The sequence below is a fragment of the Thalassophryne amazonica genome, chromosome 8 (genome assembly GCF_902500255.1).
Source record: "Thalassophryne amazonica chromosome 8, fThaAma1.1, whole genome shotgun sequence".
In the NCBI taxonomy this organism is placed as follows: Eukaryota; Metazoa; Chordata; class Actinopteri; order Batrachoidiformes; family Batrachoididae; genus Thalassophryne; species Thalassophryne amazonica.
In genome coordinates, this window is record NC_047110.1 from 105,136,203 (window position 1) to 105,156,598 (window position 20,396).

Here is a 20,396-nt window from a genome sequence, read left to right on the forward strand (position 1 = left end):
GCAGAGATATTCTCTGTATGAAGATTGACAGCGTCAATAACACGCAACTGGATTGATTATTTTATGTTAATTTACTGTGTTAATGTATTTCTAAATTGTTTAGGTTCTTGTTATCACATACACACTGTTAATATTATCACTATATTTATTATTAGGTTTATTAATATTATTATTACATCTATTTTATAATTTGATTTTTTTTTTTTTTTTTTAAATGGACCACAATGGACATAGGTGTTTTCACCTTCTTGTGTCATGCATGTATTTTTAACATATTTACAATTATATTATGTACTCAAACATTTTCAAGCTGTGTTAAGAACTCATGTAATTTTGTTGGGTTTCATCATTAAATTATCATCACGATTACATGTCTTAATGCAGTTTCAGGTTATATAATCAGCTGATTTCACTGTCCATTCCTAACGAAGAACACGGAGTGCATTTGTTTGTTTCTTTTTATTTCTCCTCCCTTTTCCGTGACAACCATTGATACAAATAAACATCCACAACCGGTATGTCTTTAAATTCCACTTCGTCTCCATGCTTTGTATGTACAAACGGGTGTTGGCTAGAACACAAATGACTGCCCACTGTATCTTTATTTAATGTTAATTCTTGTTCAAGAATATATGAAAACGTAAGGCAACATCTGACTAAACAGTATAAAATCAAAACCACAAATAACAACACATCAATGTCGTCTGTTGAAACCTGGAGAGGAGGCAGCCTTCAGGTACCCATCTACAGTTCAAAAAAAAAAAAAAAAAAAAAACTTAAACAAAAAACAGAACCTACCAAAACTAATCTAGATTCATTACAGTTAGCATACATTTTTGGTGGCTCCAGAAAGAACAAAATGTCATCTGCATAAAATGAGATTAATTGCTTGCAGTTATAATAAATCTGTGGGAGTACTGTAAATATTTTGTGATGAAATACATGAATTAACAAAATGCTCAACCTCTGTATTGATGAGGGTCTTGGACAAATACCAGGTCAGATCTGGGAGCATGGGCTGATGCAAACTGGTTGAATACTTGTACTTACAAGACTCGGACAGATGGATGGACAAAAAAAGACAGGCATGATGATTCATGAATAATAAAGATGCATTAGCTTTAGCTATATACAGAGGGAACACTTTGGAGTGATAGTGACTGAACATTAAGGTGCACTTAATGGTCAGTGATGTTGTATGGTATATACAAGAGTATCTGGGAGATGACATTAGTGCCATTATGTTTCATCAATAGGAAATAATAATACAACTGATTCTGTTTTGTTTAGCCTGCAAAATGTTACAATGTTGAGATCTTCTAGTCACACTGTTAAAAGGCTTTTGAGAAAATGTTTAGAATCAGTGGGACTGCAGTAATCAAATTAGTCTAACTTAGCATAATCACTGAGAAATAGCAATGATTCTTCTTCAGACAAACAGAAAGACAAAACAAACAAACAACAACAAACAAAAAAACAAAGAAATAAAATCCTAACATATTTCATAGGGCTGTAACTAAATTATTTCCCAGATCAATTAACCTCTATTCTTTTCTGGATTAATCCATTTGTTGTTTGGTCCATAAAATGTCAGAAAATTGTGAAAAATATTGATCACCAGTGTTTCTAAATTAAAATCAGAGAATGTGACAAAAAAATAAATAAATAAAAACAATTCATCGATGATCAAAACTGCCGATAATTAATTTAGTAACTGATCAATTGCTGCATTTCTGAAACATTTGTTATCTTTTGTCTTAAAGTTATCTGATGTATTTAGGGGATGTGATGGTCAAGGGGTTAAAGTGGTGGGTTTGTGACCAGAGGATCCTTGGTTCAAATTCCTATCAGAGCAGAAAAAATAAACACACAGACATATATTACTCAGGACCTCAATCAAGGAAAAGTCCAATCCCAAAGTTGTATGTAGTGAGCACCTTGCATGGCACCATCCTGACATTGGTGTGTGTGTGTGTGTGTTACATGCAAACCACAGCACAAATATGGGTACAGATTGTGACGTGGCAAAACACAAAGACACACTGTGTGACCTGAAGACATAAAAATAACACTCAGAACCTGCCATTTGCAAGACTAAACAGCTGACAGAGGTGCTTTACATTATTTCCAGAAATATTAAACATACAAGAGGAAGCGACACAGGATGGTAAAACAAGCTCTGAGTTTGTTTTGTTATTTTCTTCTGGCTGTCAGGACAATAATACAACCCCTGGCAAAAATTATGGAATCACCGGCCTCGGACGATGTTCATTCAGTTGTTTAATTTTGTAGAAAAAAAGCAGATCACAGACATGACACAAAACTAAAGTCATTTCAAATGGCATCTTTCTGGCTTTAAGAAACACTATAAGAAATCAGGAAAAATAATTGTGGCAGTCAGTAACGGTTACTTTTTTTAGACCAAGCAGAGGGGAAAAAAATATGGAATCACTCAATTCTGAGAAAAAAAATTATGGAATCATGAAAAACAAAAGAACACTCCAACACATCACTAGTATTTTGTTGCACCACCTCTGGCTTTTATAACAGCTTGCAGTCTCTGAGGCATGGACTTAATGAGTGACAAACAGTACTCTTCATCAATCTGGCTCCAACTTTCTCTGATTGCTGTTGCCAGATCAGCTTTGCAGGTTGGAGCCTTGTCATGGACCATTTTCTTCAACTTCCACCAAAGATTTTAAATTGGATTAAGATCCGGACTATTTGCAGGCCATGACATTGACCCTATGTGTCTTTCTGCAAGGAATGTTTTCACAGTTTTTGCTCTATGGCAAGATGCATTATCATCTTGAAAAATGATTTCATCATCCCCAAACATCCTTTCAATTGATGGGATAAGAAAAGTGTCCAAAATATCAACGTAAACTTGTGCATTTATTGATGATGTAATGACAGCCATCTCGCCAGTGCCTTTACCTGACATGCAGCCCCATATCATCAATGACTGTGGAAATTTACATGTTCTTTTCAGGCAGTCATCTTTATAAATCTCATTGGAACGGCACCAAACAAAAGTTCCAGCATCATCACCTTGCCCAATGCAGATTCATCATTGAATATGACTTTCATCCAGTCATCCAGTCCACGATTGCTTTTCCTTAGCCCATTGTAACCTTGTTTTTTCTGTTTAGGTGTTAATGATGGCTTTCGTTCAGCTTTTCTGTATGTAAATCCCATTTCCTTTAGGCGGTTTCTTACAGTTCTGTCACACACGTTGACTCCAGTTTCCTCCCATTCGTTCCTCATTTGTTTTGTTGTACATTTTCGATTTTTGAGACATATTGCTTTAAGTTTTCTGTCTTGAGGCTTTGATGTCTTCCTTGGTCTACCAGTATGTTTGCCTTTAACAACCTTCCCATGTTGTTTGTATTTGGTCCAGAGTTTAGACACAGCTGACTGTGAACAACCAACATCTTTTGCAACATTGTGATGATTTACCCTCTTTTAAGAGTTTGATAATCCTCTCCTTTGTTTCAATTGACATCTCTCGTGTTGGAGACTAACGAGCAGATCTGATTTGATGCAGGTGTTAGTTTTGGGGATGAAAATTTACAGGGTGATTCCATAATTTATTCCTCAGAATTGAGTGAGTCCATATTTCTTTCCCTCTGCTTGGTCTAAAAAACTAACTGTTACTGACTGCCACAATTTTTTTTCTTGATTTCTTATAGTGTTTCTAAAGCCAGAAAGTTGCCATTTGAAATGACTTTAGTTTTGTGTCATGTCTGTGATCTGCTTTTTTTCTACAAAATTAAACAACTGAATGGACCGGTGATTCCATAATTTTTGCCAGGGATTGTATAACAGGACTGATCGCTACGGCCTAAAGCCACCATCAATATCTTTGTCACCAGTGACCTAACTCGCTGTCCATTTATCTGACCCACATGTAACGCTTCAGCAAGCAGCTAGGCCTAGTCCCCCCCCCCCACACACACACACACTGTTACGCTAAAGCATTTTCCACATACACATTCTGCGGAATTCCACCAACAAACTCGTGTCTGTTGCTGAGCTGAGCTACAGTTTCAGCTTAAAAACTGACTTAAAAACCTGTTTCTATACATCCAGAAGCTACATCATAAATTGCACATCTGCTTTAGCGCAAAAGCAGACAGGGTCCTCTAGAAAACCCACTACACCCACTGTTATATCCACCAGCAGCCAATCACGTCACGACTGCAAAAACACAACCTCCACCACACATCATAGGTCATCCAACATGCTTTAGACTGCGAGCACTTCTTTATGTTATCCACATCACTCAGGTGCAAGTTGATCTTTGCATCATCACCCAACAGGACGGCGTTCCAGAACTACACAGTTCATTTTAGACTTTTTAATATTTGTTTTTGTGTTCCCTAACCGGTCTTTTCGTGGCTTACTCATGACTGTGGGTATGTCCTTCGTTTACTCTGGTAGAGACTCTCTGGAAATTTTACTTTGACACAGAATTGTCTATTGCAGGGTCTTCTTGATCTGGAAGAATGTTGTGAAAGAATTTTTCAATCCACCGGGCTCGTTATCCTTGGTCTTTTGGATCCGTTGGCATTCCTGAGCTTTCTAGTGTATTTCATATTAAGTGCCCTATCTTGAAAACGTATGGAGCACAATTTAACACTTATAAGTGCATCTGGGATATGACCAAATTAATTTTTGCTACTTACATAGCACACAGTCTGACTGCAAAATAGGGCGCAGGTTGGTTGTATTTCTTGTCTTTATTGTTTTGGGCACAACATGAAATAAATTAACCCCAGCATCGTCTGTTATCACCTTTAAATGTCAGAGTGCACCAGGAACATCCACTGCTATTGAGATAAAAGACTCAAGTCAGATTTTCAGGGGAGGAAAAGGATCCATGTGCACCAGTGCACGGCAGCCACCAAAGATCCCTGAGGTGAAGCTTTGCATTTTTCCCCATTCGCGTTTGTTGCTTTCATTTGTACATACACACAGCATGCATGCACATTGTAAACCTACATACATAAGCACATCTGAATACTGCACCTCTGATACCAGAATAAGTGTACTTTAGACCAATGTTTTTGGTCATCTGTGGTAGAGCTGCAAGGATTAATCAACTGTAAAATTAATTGACAGCTACAGATAATATTTTCTGGTGTATTTGATGACTTTTTGTACTTCTCTCTGGCAGCAAACTGACCATCTTTGGGCTGTGCACAGAACCAGACATTTGATGGCATCATCTTCAACTCTGGAAAACACTGGCTGGCCATGTTTACCATTTTCATGGACATAACAGCTGATTGATTAATCAGATGATTGTTTTCTTGATTAATCGATTAATAAAGTAACCAACTCTATAGTACACTTACTTTCTGCCTCATCACGTCAGCAATACACCAGTGCAACATCTAACCCACACGTCATTTACAGGACGCTGGTGCAGGACATGAGAATGACAACAGCTTCAGTCACATACTTGGAACAAGACTGATGTTTGCTCTCAGGTGGAATAAAAGGCCTTAAACTGTTCCCAACAGCTGACTTGAACATTATTATTGCTTTGACCTTCTTTCTGCTGAGTTACTTTTGATTTGGTTTATTTTTCTGCAATCATATGAGTGGAAGAGGGAGAAGTTGATAAATACTAATAATTCAAAAATATGGCAAGGAGAAAAGTGTTTTAGCCACTGATTTGTGTCCAACTTCATAATGTCACAAAGACCAGTTATTAAAAAAGTAAAATAAAATAAAAACAGTACTCACACATTTTATTTTATTCTTTAGTGATCATGAAATATATTGTGATAAACTAAATATGTGCTTAAACCTTTAGGCTTTACTTTAAAGTCCTACGCTGTAACCAAAATAAATATTACACACTCTCCACAGCAGAGTGGTTTGCTTGGATGTGGATATGATGGACTGCTCAATGAAATATTAATCTAGCAGTACGTATCTTTTGCCGCTCTGCTCTGAAGTGGTGACCGAGGTCAGAAAAAGTATCTTACATCCAGCGGCGGAGGTCAGGGCTGCACGTCCGCTATCTTCCTCTTGCGATAGTTGAGAACCAGACTAGAGGCAGTGAGGTGTGACGCCTGACCCTTCTCCCACCTCTGGAAGTCATTCAGGCCACTCTGCCCAGACCTGAACAGCGCCCTCTCCAGGCAGTCCAGTCGATCCACCAGTGCCGACGTGTCCTCGTTGTAGGAATTTTGGGAAGAGTCCATAGCTTGCCGGAATCGGCCGATGAATGTCTAAAGAGAGAGAGAGGAGGCAATTTGTGCAGAAAATGAGGAAAACAAAAAGAAATGATTTTAAAAAAGTAATCCATCAGATAATTGCTACATCCATTTAAAAACATTTTTAAAAAGGATTTATTTAAATTTAATATAAAAACTTTATTCAAAGTCAGCAGATATCAGGGTTCTCACCGGGATTTTTTTCACAGCATAAGAGGGAACTTAGCGGGGCCTAGCCGCACGACAAGAAAACGTTGAAATTTATAACCCTTTGAAACACTATTTCCTACATTTTGAGGGCCACACTGTGTTGCTAACTGGGACGTTAAATAACAAGACCTTTAAAGAAAAAAATAAAAAGGAGAAAAACAAAGAAGCCCCCATATGTTGGTTAAATCACAGCACAGAGGCCCAAATCACAGCGCAGGGGGTCCAAATGACAGCATAGGGGCCCCTATGCTCAACTGCGCTGGCGAGGACCCTGGATATCATTGGCTCATCAAAGATAACATTACAACTTGCATTAAGTTAATTTGTTCATTTAAATTTGAGCATGTTGTCCTGTTAATCTAAAATAAAAAAAAAAAAAAAAAACAAACAGACAATATTCTAATATGAAAATACAGTTGCAGCGCACATGATGACCACTAAGCTACAAGAACAAAAGAACTCATAAGATCTTTTCTCATCATACATGTCACACAGATGTTTAATTCACTCCATTTGTGACATTAAACACAGTCATTCTTAAACCAGATTATTCAAAGATAACAAGCAATCACATCTGAGAAACTAAGGTGTTAAAAAAATAAACCTTGATAAATGAGTCCATGCATAAACCGATTAGAAATATAGTTGACTATTTATCTCCAGAGCCTGCAGGATTTTCTTTCAACAGCCAACCAAGAGTGCAAAACTGACATTTTAAATTAAATGACCCAAATAATATTTAAAAAGAACAAGAGTAAATAATACAATGCGCAGTCACGTGATTAGATCAAAGCCAATCTGCCTAGTAACAGCTGCTCAAACACAGTGATCTGCAGTCTGCCACCTCCTCTGATATCACGGCGCCACCTAGTGGTAACGATTTAAAGTAACTATATTGTGAAGGCAAAATATTTACCTTAATCTGTACTTGCAGAATTTTTTTAAATTTATTTATTTACTTATTTTTAAAGACATGTACAACTTGAGAACACAACATATGATATAATTTTACAACATTTTACTCCCTGGCATGTCTACAGACAGAAGGCTGCAGCATCAAATACGCACATATGAACCAGTAAATAATACAAGAGCAAAGTACATTTGATTTTCCTCATCCTGGTGTGTGCCCGTGTTTCACACCATCATGTGCACTAGTGGTTTTATTCATCCATATTTAAAAGGCGTGGGATCAAACTGCTGCACACAAATCAAATCTATTTCACTCATTCAGTATGAGGATAGTTAAGGTAATGTTTTCTCCATGTGGGTCCAAAATGTAAACTGAACTTACTGACTCAGGCTGAGGTGACAAACACATCAGCTGCAGGTGCTTACCAAGTATTAATTACTTCTGTTTCTTCTGTAACTTATGTTCTGCAAAGATGTGACTGCCTGGTATTGATACTGTTACAAATGAGTATCTAAGTTTTAGTAGTGATTAGTATCTGAGCATTGTTGTGTTTATTAAAAAGCAACGAATGCCGGCTTTTATGCTAAATTTGGAATCTACCTGAAGCAACGTTTGTGCAATCTCCGGGTTTTCTGGGTTGTCAAAATGCAGCATCTGGGAGCCCAGGCCGTAGTAGTACGGCCCCATCTTTTGCAGGTCCACTACATTCGGGTCAGCGCTGAACACGGTCCTCCAACCCTCTCTGTACACCTTGGGAAGATCAACGGCCAGCACCCTCCTCTTCCTCTCATACAGACTCTTGGCCAGCCACAAAGGAAGCTCCATCTTTGTACCCTGTGAGACACCATCTTCAGTTTGTGTGGGTGAAAACACCAGGCTGTACCAGGTGACATACAGCAGCTGTACACGTGCAGCTTCATGTCAAACACTGTTTGGTTCACCACACTATATCCAGCAAACAGATCTTTTACCTTCGTGTCTTTACCCAACAACAGTCAGCAGATACCGCATCTGCATGTTGGAACCTCCACCCGGCATCTGCCCACCCCTCTTTTGATTAAAATGTGTTGAATGCAGAGTGCACACCCTAAATTAAATTATTTTTTAATTAAAGTTGGTCAAACACCCATCCTAAAATGACTGCATTTTCTGGAGAATAAGTTGCACCAGAATATAAGTCTCATCTGTCAAAAAACGCCTCTTGAAGAGGAAGACACCATATATAAGTCACAGATGCACCTTTTTCTGTGTTATGAGCTCTTTAATTTGTGCATTGATGTAGTGTATTTTTTTTGTATTACTGGCATTTATTCTTTTATAATCGGAGTTTATTTTGTTTAGTGTTTTGATGCTTGGGAAAGTAAATGAGAAATTACAATTACTATTATTAAGAAACTTGTGAATTTTCAGTATAGAAGTCACACCGGAGTATAAGTCGCAAGGCCTCCCAAACCAATGACCCCATGACCCCAACACATTGTAAAAAGCAAAGAGTTTTCACAACATTTTTTTTTCATTACTTCCATGTCTTATGTGTGGCAACGTCCTCAGTGTGCACTGGTCTTTCCTGAATTCCATAAATGTACCAGGTCACCCCATTAACTTTTGTTTTACATGGGGATTTTTTTTTTTTTTGTTAATTCAGTATTTTATCTATGCACACAATTTTTATTCTTTTTTTTAATCAGTAGTAGTCGCATGACAATAACATCAACTTGAGAGTTTGCAGTACAAGAGCTGGACACCACACAGAACAGATTTGGCACTAAACCGGTGAGTTATTTGTGATGCAATCAGACATGTTATTGAAATATATGGAACGGTGGGCGTTCCAACAAATATGATATTTGCTGTGTGCTTGTGTATCCGCCCACCTCCTCTTCCGAATTCCGCAGGGAAAGCCCTAGGTGTTCTGACGCGTGGATACAGTAAGCTTCTTCCATTTATCTCGAGATACGAGGGATTCTGTATTGTTTTGATTTCAACTCTTTCTTGGCTGTCCTATGGTTCTTTTGGTCTTAGGTCTTCATGCAGACCATCTCTTTGGAGTCTGTTGCTGCAGGTAAAGTCCAAATTACAGTTTTTTTTCTTGCATTTCAGAGACACTACACTGTAACCCAAGAGGCATTTATGAGGTTACTAGACAAAACTTGTGAAGGGCCTTGTCACACCTTGATGATTTAGCCAGCGTATTCCGACTTGTGAAAAATTTGGCGAATATGCTGGATAGGTCGAGTAAGTTATGCAACTGTCACACCATGACGATTTAGCCAGTGTATACTGACAGCCCGTTTCCACCGAGCAGTTCGGGTTGGTACGGCACGGTATGGTCAGAACGATTAAGTCTGGCTTGGTTTGTGTTTCCACCGCCGACAGAAGCCTTTTGTTTGGCAGGCGGTGCAGGTAGATGTTGACAACCACATCATCCATCTCGTGTATGCTTTCGCGCAGCCTCTCCCTCCATAGAGGCCAAACAGAGTAATTTTAATTTTACTTTATTTTATTTTTGTCTTAGTGGATCATTGTATTTATTTTCACTGCATGCAGAATGCTGAAGAATCAATTGATGTTTGTGATAAACTATGTGAATGAATGAGGCACTGTGATTCTTTTAATTTTTAAAATAAGTTCATTTTCTTGTTGTAGCACAAAGCGCCAGCGTCCTTTAGTTCAGTGTGAGAAATGCACCAGGAGCACACAAAATATAGAGGAACGGCTTTTAAAACACTATGTTTCTTCAGCCATGACAAGGAATTAAAAGTAATTTCAGACATCGTTTTCCAAAATCAGGATGCTTTATGGATAAGTTTCCATCAGGCTGTGATGATGAATCCAACTGAAATGAACAGGTAAGATAAAGACTTTATCTTTATTCCATGTGTGAATGGTTTTAATACCGTTTCAACAGTTCACATGACTGCAGTGTTCAGCTGTCCAGCCAATCAACGGACAGCACCAATGGACATATTTCAACTTATGAGTATCTCACAAGAAACATGCGCCAACAATTGCATAATTTACCTACAACTTATGGCCTGTGTATGTGGGATGCATCACCCATACGCTGGCATGCATCAAAACTATTGTGCACTCCCAAAATTTTTCGATGTACTTGCCGTATTATGACGTATATCGGCATCCTTCAACATGCTCTTAACTTACACAAAACTTACCCATAACTTATTGGCAAAGGCTATTCGCCCAACCGTTGGGCAGATAAATATAATGTCTTACCTTATTCACCCAACTGTGATCGTGTATTTGACACGTTTTGTGCATCTAAAACTACGTTTTTTACACCACTTTTTAAAGGCTCTATTGCGGTGTAAGTTTGACACATTTAATGGCGCCGTCTTTAATTACTGCGAAAAAACAATGAACTTCATAAGTATTTTAAACAGAAGTCTGTTAACGACGACGAAACAGTTTTCGGTCAACATGCTGCTTGTTGCCTGTAAGATGGTGTTAGTTTGACACAGTGCCCTGGGTGTGATGAGCCAAACAGAACCGCTTTAGTTCACAGCCCCTCCGCGGGCTGCGAACCCTCCCGCAGCTGGCGAGAAAATATCCGCCTTCCCCGCCCCCGCATTGAAACTGGATGTGAACTTACAAGTGCGCTCATTGGTCAGTTGTGGTTGGTGTATACGCTAGCGTATTATTGAACCAACAGTTGGGCGTATAGCCACTCGGTAACTTATCAGCGTACGTCAGCATATTCATTGTATTTTCCCCATACGCTGGCATACGCTAGCTAAATTGTAAAGGTGTGACAGGCCTGTGACAATACTTCCACTTCTAAACCGATGCTTTGCACACTTCACAATATCTTGCGCAGCATCAGAAACTGGTGATTTTCAAAATACTTAAGCCATTCAGTTTTTGTGGGCTTAACACAGCAACTGATAAATAGTGAATGCAATTCAAATACATTTGATCATTTATAGGTCATGGCTACACTATGTGAAAATTTTGTATTTGCAACTTTTATGGTCCCTGAAAAGCAAAGTGTCCAAAACTGGAACCCTTTTCATGTGGCATCAGGAATATACTTGAATTTTGAGATTACCATAGGACTATCTGAGTTTCAATTAAATTTTCTGTGTATTTTTTTTAATCAGAAGATTGACATTTTGAGAAAACTATATTGTAAAATTGCATGTAGTGAGTAAGACGATATAATCTGTTGATGGCGTGCTACCTGTTTGTCACATCAAAGCTTCATTATTCGGAAAACTGCCCAATTCTGGAATATTTCCTACTGGAATATTGTGTGTAACACATGCAGAGTCTCCAATCAGTCAGCTCATGTGTTTGTATATATATGTAGATACATATAAAATTATTACTGAAAGAAGCTTTGTCTTTTTAATGTTACTTATTGTACAACAAAACAACTGAATGAGGGGAGTATTTTTAAGTCAATGGAAGTGTTCAAACATATCTTAGAAATAGATGAAAATTAAATAACGTGAATATATTTACTGCCAAAGAAAATATGCATAAGACATTTTAAAAATACTAAATACGATTTGGTGGAACTCTTTAAAGAAATCACATAAGTGTATGTGACTTTGTTATCTTCCTTTGACTGACCTCCGGGATGTCTTGAGAGTCAGCGGACTTTTCCAAGAATCCAAGCCGAGGAAAAGTGCACTCGGTCCGGACGGGAAGTCTCTCATGAGACAGCAAAATATCGTCGAGAGACAAGAAATTCTCGTCCATTCCCACCCCGGGCGGGACAGGAAGATAAGATTGGTCACCCATTCGTGTCTGAAAAAGATGAAAACCAGATAAATATGCGGTTTTTTTTGTTTTTTTTTGTGAAAGCATTAAACAGGACGACGGGTTTGTCCTTCCGCTATTTTAGCGCCAGGACTCACGGGCCAATCAGAGAGCAGCTGTAAATCTCAGACCTGAGCAATCGATTCGGCGAGAGTCGAACCGGTGATCTATAAACAGTTCTGTGTGCGCAGGAAGACCAAAAGGGTACGAACGAAACCGCGGGCAGCCATCTTACCACTCCCTTTGCACGTTCACAAGGCGTACGTGAGCACTCTCTCATGAGTCACGAGCGCCACTAGCTTAGCTTATGACAAGCTAAAAGTGGACACACTCGTTTTGGCTGAACAACTTTCCACTGGGGAGTACGCGCCTGCGGCCGATGTGCTTGAGAACAAGAAGCTACACTGAAAGAGATCTATCTGGGAAGAGACAGATTCTGTGTGTTGTCGCTCCAACGAGAGCGGCACGCTGAGCAGTTTCGCGAAAGTAGTCCGGCGAGCTCAATCTGTGGGCGAGCTATCCCACAATGCCAAAATAGCAGAAATGTCAGTCCAATGAGAGCAGCACTCTGAGCAGGGTGGTATGTGAGTTCTTTTCTTTATTATAATATGCAAAACTTGCATTCAACTTAGAAAAAAAAATCTCGTGCTTAAGTCTGAGTGGCCAAGTCAATCTGTTGTTAAATAAATGTGAACTTCATAGAAAAAGTAGGCTACACTGCAGAGCAGGTACATCAGTTGGGATTATATGTGTGTATATAGATCCAGGTTCAATTCCCGGACACAACTGTACGTGTCCTTGGGCAAGACAAGTTCGTCTCTGTCCACCCAGCTTTAACTGGGTGCTGGCCTTGACTGGTGAAGGGTGAAGCTCATCTTCCTTTATAGAAACATGTCATGCTTCTTCTTAAGTGCTCAGAAGTTCCTGATAACTGCTACCTTCCTGCCCTTATTGGATCATGGTGATGTCCTTGACCCACCCACCCCCATATTATTGTTCCTTGAGATTCATCACTGGTTGTAGCCACCTCACCCACCACTGTGAGTTGTACGCCAAAGCAGGCATGCCCTCTTTGTCTGTCAGGTGTTATACACATTGGATGATTCTGGTTTACAAAAGTCTTATTGGTTTGGTCCCGACCTTTTTATCCAGTTTACTTCAGAGATCTGAAAGCTGTTATGCTCTGCGCTCGAATGACGTGTTATGTTTTTGTGTACCTTGTGTTTGCACTGAAGCGGGAAAGAATGCTTTTAGTTTTTCAGCTCCCTCTGATTGGAACGTTCTCCAATCCAAACTGAAACTGTCCAGACTGACTTCCTTGAACACTTTCCGGTCTATTTTACGAGATTGCAAATGGGATTCTTTTCTGCAGTGCCTATGTTTCTACATCTAAATTGAGACTTTACATCGTGTGCAATGTTATTATTATTAAGATGATTGTGTTTTTTTTATCATCTACATTCCCATGTTGATGTTAACTTGTCAGTTATGACGTGTGCTGCTGCCTTTCTTGGCCAGGTCATCTTTGCAAAAGAGGTTTTGATCTCATTGGGTTTCTACCTGGTTAAATAAAGATTATTATTATTATAAGTCATGGTCGTGGCAATCGACCATGACCTGATCGATTCTCGGATGGGATGCTGGACGCGGAGATGACTGAACAGGAACAGTCTTGATGCTGCAAGTGGGCTCTGTATTGTTTCTCCACATTTTATGAAGACTTGCACTCCTGTGTGGTTCATTGCTCGCCAGCTGACTCAAACCCTCATTTGTTCTTCCGAGGTCTTCCAGACATTGGAGCAGCTCTTGAGGTTGTGCTTCAGGAAGTCCTTGTAGTGTCTCTTCTGCTCTCTTCTGGACCATTTTCCTTCGGCCAATAGACTGTTTACTTGGGAATTCGGCTGTCATCCATCCTAACGACGTGACCCACACACAGAAACGAGTTCTTCATGACGACGATACACTCGATGCTCTGGAGTTTGGCTTCAGCCAGAATACTGACGTTGGTATGGTAGTCGCCCCACTTGATGTGGCAACATTGGTCGAATCCCTCAAGAGTCTTCAGGTGGTCGTGGTAGGTGGTTCAGGTCTCAGATCTGTACAGCAGGGTTGGCATGACAACAGCTTTGTAGACAAGGAACCTGAGATGGATTGGAATTACATCTAGGGGGAGCTGCAGACTCACATCCACTTGCAGTACGGAATCTTCACACTACGGAATCCCAGGGATAAGCACCAACACCAGTGGGCCTCAGAGCATACAGCATGTAGGACTAATTACATCTTGTAATACTCATACTTTGTTGTATTCACACAGGATAAAATCTATACTTATTTTGAATGAATACTTACTTTTTTAAAATCTCTGTAGCTGTTTTAAACCACACTTTTAAAGTAGTTTAAAAGCTCAAGTGTACTATAAAATTCAGTTCACACTGTTCCAAAGTAAGTCAGCTGTAATTACAAGTTTAACCATTAGAGGTTAGAATATTCCAAATTTAAATTAATTTTACAACCTTTTTTTGTTTAGCAGGAAAATTACTTCTATTGCAAATAATTACTATTTAAAATAATTTACAAGCCCATTCTGAATTTCTATTAAACTGAAAGTGTAGACAGGAAATAAATGAACTCCGCCACCATGTTTGTGGATCCTGATGGCATTAATGAGTTAATGAATGAAAACTCACAGCTGGTCTAAATCATGTTTCCATCTGCTGCTGTTGTGCCATCTGTTGACAAACCTCAATACACAAGAAAGAAAAAAACACAGATCACACATTTGTTTGATTTTTTGGACATTTTTAATATTATAGATTGTTATATATGCCATTATTATTATTACTCATCCCACAAACTGCACATCAGCATCATCAGACATGTTATCTGCTCCCCGCCCCCAACCCCAAACCCCCCCAAAAAAGCAGGCACCGTCCACATTATCAGAAATGAAAATGAGTCATGAAGAAGTCAATTGAAATAAAGAAGCCGTAGTAAAAGTCAGTGGACACTGTAGCTGAGTGACCCACTACAAGAGAGTCTGAGAGACTCATTGGATGTTTTCATCCCATAAGCAAAGTCGAAGTGGTCAAATCCCCAAAAAAATCATTCCTGTTACGCAAACAGACATTAAGGTTTGTAGTACTATAGTGGCCCGTTGTTTGACACGTTGACACTGACCCTGTGGTTGAACTTCATCTTGGGCTATGATAGTACCCCCTCTGTCTCAGACCATCTACAACCCCTGGCAAAAATTATGGAATCACCAGCCTCGGAGGATGTTCATTCAGTTGTTTAATTTTGTAGAAAAAAAAGCAGATCACAGACATGTCACAAAACTAAAGTCATTTCAAATGGCAACTTTCTGGCTTTAAGAAACACTATAAGAAATCAGGAAAAAAAATTGTGGCAGTCAGTAACGGTTACTTTTTTAGACCAAGCAGAGGGAAAAAAATATGGACTCAATTCTGAGGAATAAATTATGGAATCACCCTGTAAATTTTCATCCCCAAAACTAACACCTGCATCAAATCAGATCTGCTCGTTAGTCTGCATCTAAAAAGGAGTGATCACACCTTGGAGAGCTGTTGCACCAAGTGGACTGACATGAATCATGGCTCCAACACATGAGATGTCAATTGAAACAAAGGAGAGGATTATCAAACTCTTAAAAGAGGGTAAATCATCATGCAATGTTGCCAAAGATGTTGGTTGTTCACAGTCAGCTGTGTCTAAACTCTGGACCAAATACAAACAACATGGGAAGGTTGTTAAAGGCAAACATACTGGTAGACCAAGGAAGACATCAAAGTGTCAAGACAGAAAAATATGTCTCAAAAATCAAAAATGCACAACAAAACAAATGAGGAACGAATGGGAGGAAACTGGAGTCAACGTCTGTGACCGAACTGTAAGAAACCGCCTAAAGGAAATGGGATTTACATACAGAAAAGCTAAACAAAAGCCATCATTAACACCTAAACAGAAAAAAACAAGGTTACAATGGGCTAAGGAAAAGCAATCATGGACTGTGGATGACTGGATGAAAGTCATATTCAGTGATGAATCTCGAATCTGCATTGGGCAAGGTGAAGATGCTGGAACTTTTGTTTGGTGCCGTTCCAATGAGATTTATAAAGATGACTGCCTGAAGAGAACATGTAAATTTCCATAGTCATTGATGATATGGGGCTGCATGTCAGGTAAAGGCACTGTGGAGATGGCTGTCATTACATCATCAATAAATGCATAGGTTTACGTTGATATTTTGAACACTTTTCTTATCCCATCAATTGAAAGGATGTTTGGGGATGATGAAATCATTTTTCAAGATGATAATGCATCTTGCCATAGAGCAAAAACTGTGAAAACATTCCTTGCAAAAAGACACATAGGGTCAATGTCATGGCCTGCAGATAGTCCGGATCTTAATCCAATTGAAAGTCTTTGGTGGAAGTTGAAGAAAATGGTCCATGACAAGGCTCCAACCTGTAAAACTGATCTGGCAACAGCAATCAGAGAAAGTTGGAGCCAGATTGATGAAGAGTACTGTTTGTCACTCATTAAGTCCATGCCTCAGAGACTGCAAGCTGTTATAAAAGCCAGAGGTGGTGCAACAAAATACTAGTGATGTGTTGGAGCGTTCTTTTGTTTTTCATGATTCCATAATTTTTTCCTCAGAATTGAGTGATTCCATATTTTTTTCCCTCTGCTTGGTCTAAAAAAGTAACCATTACTGACTGCCACATTTTTTTTCCTGATTTCTTATAGTGTTTCTTAAAGCCAGAAAGTTGCCATTTGAAATGACTTTAGTTTTGTGTCATGTCTGTGATCTGCTTTTTTTCTACAAAATTAAACAACTGAATGAACAACCTCCGAGGCTGGTGATTCCATAATTTTTGCCAGGGGTTGTATGTGTCACAGTCTTAATATCGACCCAGGATGATCTCAGTGCTAATATGACGGAGACCAGCAGGAGTTGCTGTGCAGTAGCAGTCAGTAAACCTCACTCCCCAACATCTAAAAGGATTCTATGGCCACAAGGCCAGAGGCCTGGGTTTTAGCCTTCCGGCTACAGAGAACACCTCCCATGCTGTGGATTGTGAAGTTGCATCTGAGGGGAGCAAGTGGAAGGAGTCAAAATCACAACACAAGGCAGAGTGAAGCTGCTACAAGAACATGGCTGTAACACTTTATTTCAAGTGTCAGCTTTGCAGTGTTGCAACCACATTATTTATGAGTACATTATTTATGCAGTTGCTTTGTCACAGCCCCCCAGTGTCATTACATACACGAATACAGTGACCTCCCCATCAGTGGTGCAGAAAAGGGGAGAATAAGGAAAGGATTCTAGGGGCCCATGATTGACAGGTGCCTAGAGACTCCCCTAATACAATTATAATACTGTCAAAATAATATTGAGGTATGTCCTAGTAAGACTTCTACTCATGGGGCCAAAAATCCCCGGTGGTGCCCCTGCTCCCCGTGCACAGGTACAGTCACCCAACTTGGTGTGTGGCAGTGTGGGAAGAGCTCTTATAGAGTGTCTGCCCAGCAGAACATGACTGCCTCGAGCACACATTCACATTTGGCCCCTTTTGCCACATATAACATTTCTACACAAAAGACGAGCTTCGCCGTTGGAAGGCTCATGCTGAGGGCCGTGACAATGTGTTGCAATTGAACGACTTGTACACGAGATGCTACAAAATCAGTTCATTTCAGTGGGACTGACCATTTTCATACCACTGTTTAAATTCACTGAGGCTGCAATGGGCACTATTAGATGGTTGGCGCTCCAAAGGTAGAAATATTTGACATCCTAAAACTCTGAAAGTGAAGTCAGTGAACTGCACACGGCATTCCAAGTTATCGACCTTTGGAACACATGCAATCAAAAGTTTTCAGTCTTAATGAACTCAACAGTGGTGCAGGTTTGACGATATTCATGTATATTTTTCACAAATTTGAACACTAAAATTAACTTAATCGTGCAGTAAACACCCCATGAGCCAATCAAACTATGTTTTATAGGGTTTGATGTTTTTTTTTTAAATAATCCATGGAGGTGTCTGTTTTTAGCAATTTTCATGACAAAACCAATCAACAGACTGTTCAAGGATTTGAAGTTGTGTGATCCATCACATCTGCTTATTTATTTAATCAGATACATTATCATTGTGATGTAACAAAGTGTAGGTTACTGGGTCAATATTTAAACAGAGTACTACTGTAACTTTACCTGTGTTCACTAGAGCCCGACCAATATGGATTTTTTGGGGGACTGATATTAGGGAGTAAAAAATTTACAATACCAATATATCTGCCAATAAAAAAATGGCAATCATTCGTAACATTTCATTATCAAACCCTCATGAGAAAGAAATGTAATTGAGGCTTGATGTTTTACAGTTTAAACATAAACTTTATTAGAAATATAATCAACAACCAACCGACTTACATCACACTGCCATCATGCTGTTGTTACACTGCCTTCACTAGGATTGGCAGTTGTTGTGTCGCATCACTCAGCATTTCCATAAAATAGACTTCTCATCTACTTTGGCCCCGCCCAGCTGACGGCATAGCAACCACTTGTCAATTGTTGCTGTAAAATGGCTACTCTGATTGAAACTTAATGGCAGGTGGTCGCTTTGCCTCTTGTAGCTAATGTGACTAAGGGGTGATGGGGCGCCAGCCATGCTTGACAGCATTGTAAACAAAACATTTGGAGCTCCCACTGTTGACACAATGTCCAACCAAGTGTTTTGTTTGTTCATTGTTTTTTTTGTTGCATTGTTTATTCGGTAAAATAAATGTTCACATTGGAAAAATTATTCTGAAATGCTTTTGAAAGGCTCATATGGGCCAATAATATTGGCCAACCAATATATCAGTCAGGCTCTAATGTTCACACATAAAGTTTTAAAAGCTTGTTAACAAACTTTGATATTTTATGGAATTCGGTTCTTGGAACAGTTAAAAAAAATACTTCAAAATTCAGGTGTAACAGGTGCACATCATGACACATTAATGCTGATTGGTTTCCAGGTTCTGACTTTAAATCAGCAAACCATCGTGTACATTCATATATTTGAAGAGTTCAGATGCAAAATCCAGTAAGTTTTTTTTTTTTTTTTTTTTTGAATGGAGAAAAATGCAGTTGAAAATGGAGATTTAAAGGAACCCATATTTGGAAATGCACAGACTTTCATCAATAAAATGAAAACAGTTTGTTCAAATTCTTTCATATTTTGCACACTGATGGTCCCCTTGACAGCCAAGTACATGTTGGTCTCAACTAAGAATTTATGGTTTTGGAGATACTGGGTTTTGGATCTGAACTCTTCAGTTGATACAGAATTCAATGAGATAAAACGTAATGCACTTTAGTTTAGTTACACTTCCAGAACAGATGATCATGGTAAGGGTCTCTACTTCTAGAAAACAGACATCCCTATGAGAAGTGCAGTTCAGCCCTGTAGTGTGAACGCTTCTCCCAGTTAATCAGAACAGATGAGGCTTACCTGGTAACTTCAGAGCACTTTCCTAAGAGTCACTTTGGGACTTCACTGTTTTATATCATGTCATATTTTGTCCTTTCTGGTGTTGAAGACAATAAAGGTGAACATAGAATACAGACCAATAAAAGTTGAAAACAAGCAGTAGCAACTTAAATGCCCAAGAACAGTCATTATTTAGCTGAGTGCAAAGTAGCTATCTGTCAAATGATAGACTGATTAAGAATATACAAAAAAACTAGAAGGGCACACAAAGACTACACACCAGTTTTGGTGTAATGATGGTTAACCAAGTCAGATTTCTGGTTTCACCATTCAGATCCCTCTGATGTTATAAAGAAATAGTGTTAGAGGCTAGAGATAAAAGGAAAACTATCTTTCAGCGTAATAACAGCCAACCTTTATTGCCTTCGGCAACAGACAGACAACAAGCAAAATTTTTACTTGGCTTGCCGTCAAATCTTTGTGATGTCACAAGGCAAGACTATAAAGAGATTAAAAACACACATAAAGCACTGCCAGGGTAATAACAACCAACCAATAAAAGATGACAATGGCAGTTGTGACTTTTTTCCCGGCCAAATCTTTGTGATGTCATAAAACAAGAAATTGACCCGACAAAAAAAGACAAAAAGGAAACTTTTTGAGGCAGATTCAGATTAGCACTGTAACTGTTGGAACTATCCTGTCTCAGGGACTAACTCTCCCAGTTTTAAAAGACTCAGAGCTTTATCTTCTAAC

The 20,396-nt window shown here is 39.0% G+C and overlaps 1 protein-coding gene and 1 long non-coding RNA gene across 2 annotated transcripts; one reads left to right on the forward strand and one right to left on the reverse strand.

The window, feature by feature from the left end:
• The first annotated feature begins 379 nt into the window (after nucleotides 1–379).
• Nucleotides 380–20,192, forward strand: LOC117516243. Its single transcript, XR_004562341.1, has 3 exons — nucleotides 380–390; nucleotides 2,402–2,406; nucleotides 19,607–20,192. It is a non-coding gene; the product is annotated as an uncharacterized LOC117516243 (long non-coding RNA).
• Nucleotides 5,776–12,191, reverse strand: gins3 (GINS complex subunit 3). Its single transcript, XM_034177171.1, has 3 exons — nucleotides 11,947–12,191; nucleotides 7,954–8,187; nucleotides 5,776–6,245 (listed from the first exon to the last, which is right to left on the reverse strand). The coding sequence occupies exons 1-3, from the start codon at nucleotides 12,181–12,183 to the stop codon at nucleotides 6,015–6,017; spliced, it is 702 nt and encodes a 233-aa protein (XP_034033062.1). The 5' UTR covers nucleotides 12,184–12,191; the 3' UTR covers nucleotides 5,776–6,014.
• Nucleotides 20,193–20,396: the final 204 nt, after the last annotated feature.

Coding starts and splice junctions, on each gene's coding strand:
- gins3 (XM_034177171.1), bottom strand. CDS start 12,183: ATGCTTTCACAAAAAAAAACAAAAAAAACCGCATATTTATCTGGTTTT. Junction 8,188..11,946: donor ACTCTCAAGACATCCCGGAG/GTCAGTCAAAGG, acceptor GGTGTCTCACAG/GGTACAAAGATGGAGCTTCC. Junction 6,246..7,953: donor TTGCACAAACGTTGCTTCAG/GTAGATTCCAAA, acceptor CTCTCTCTTTAG/ACATTCATCGGCCGATTCCG.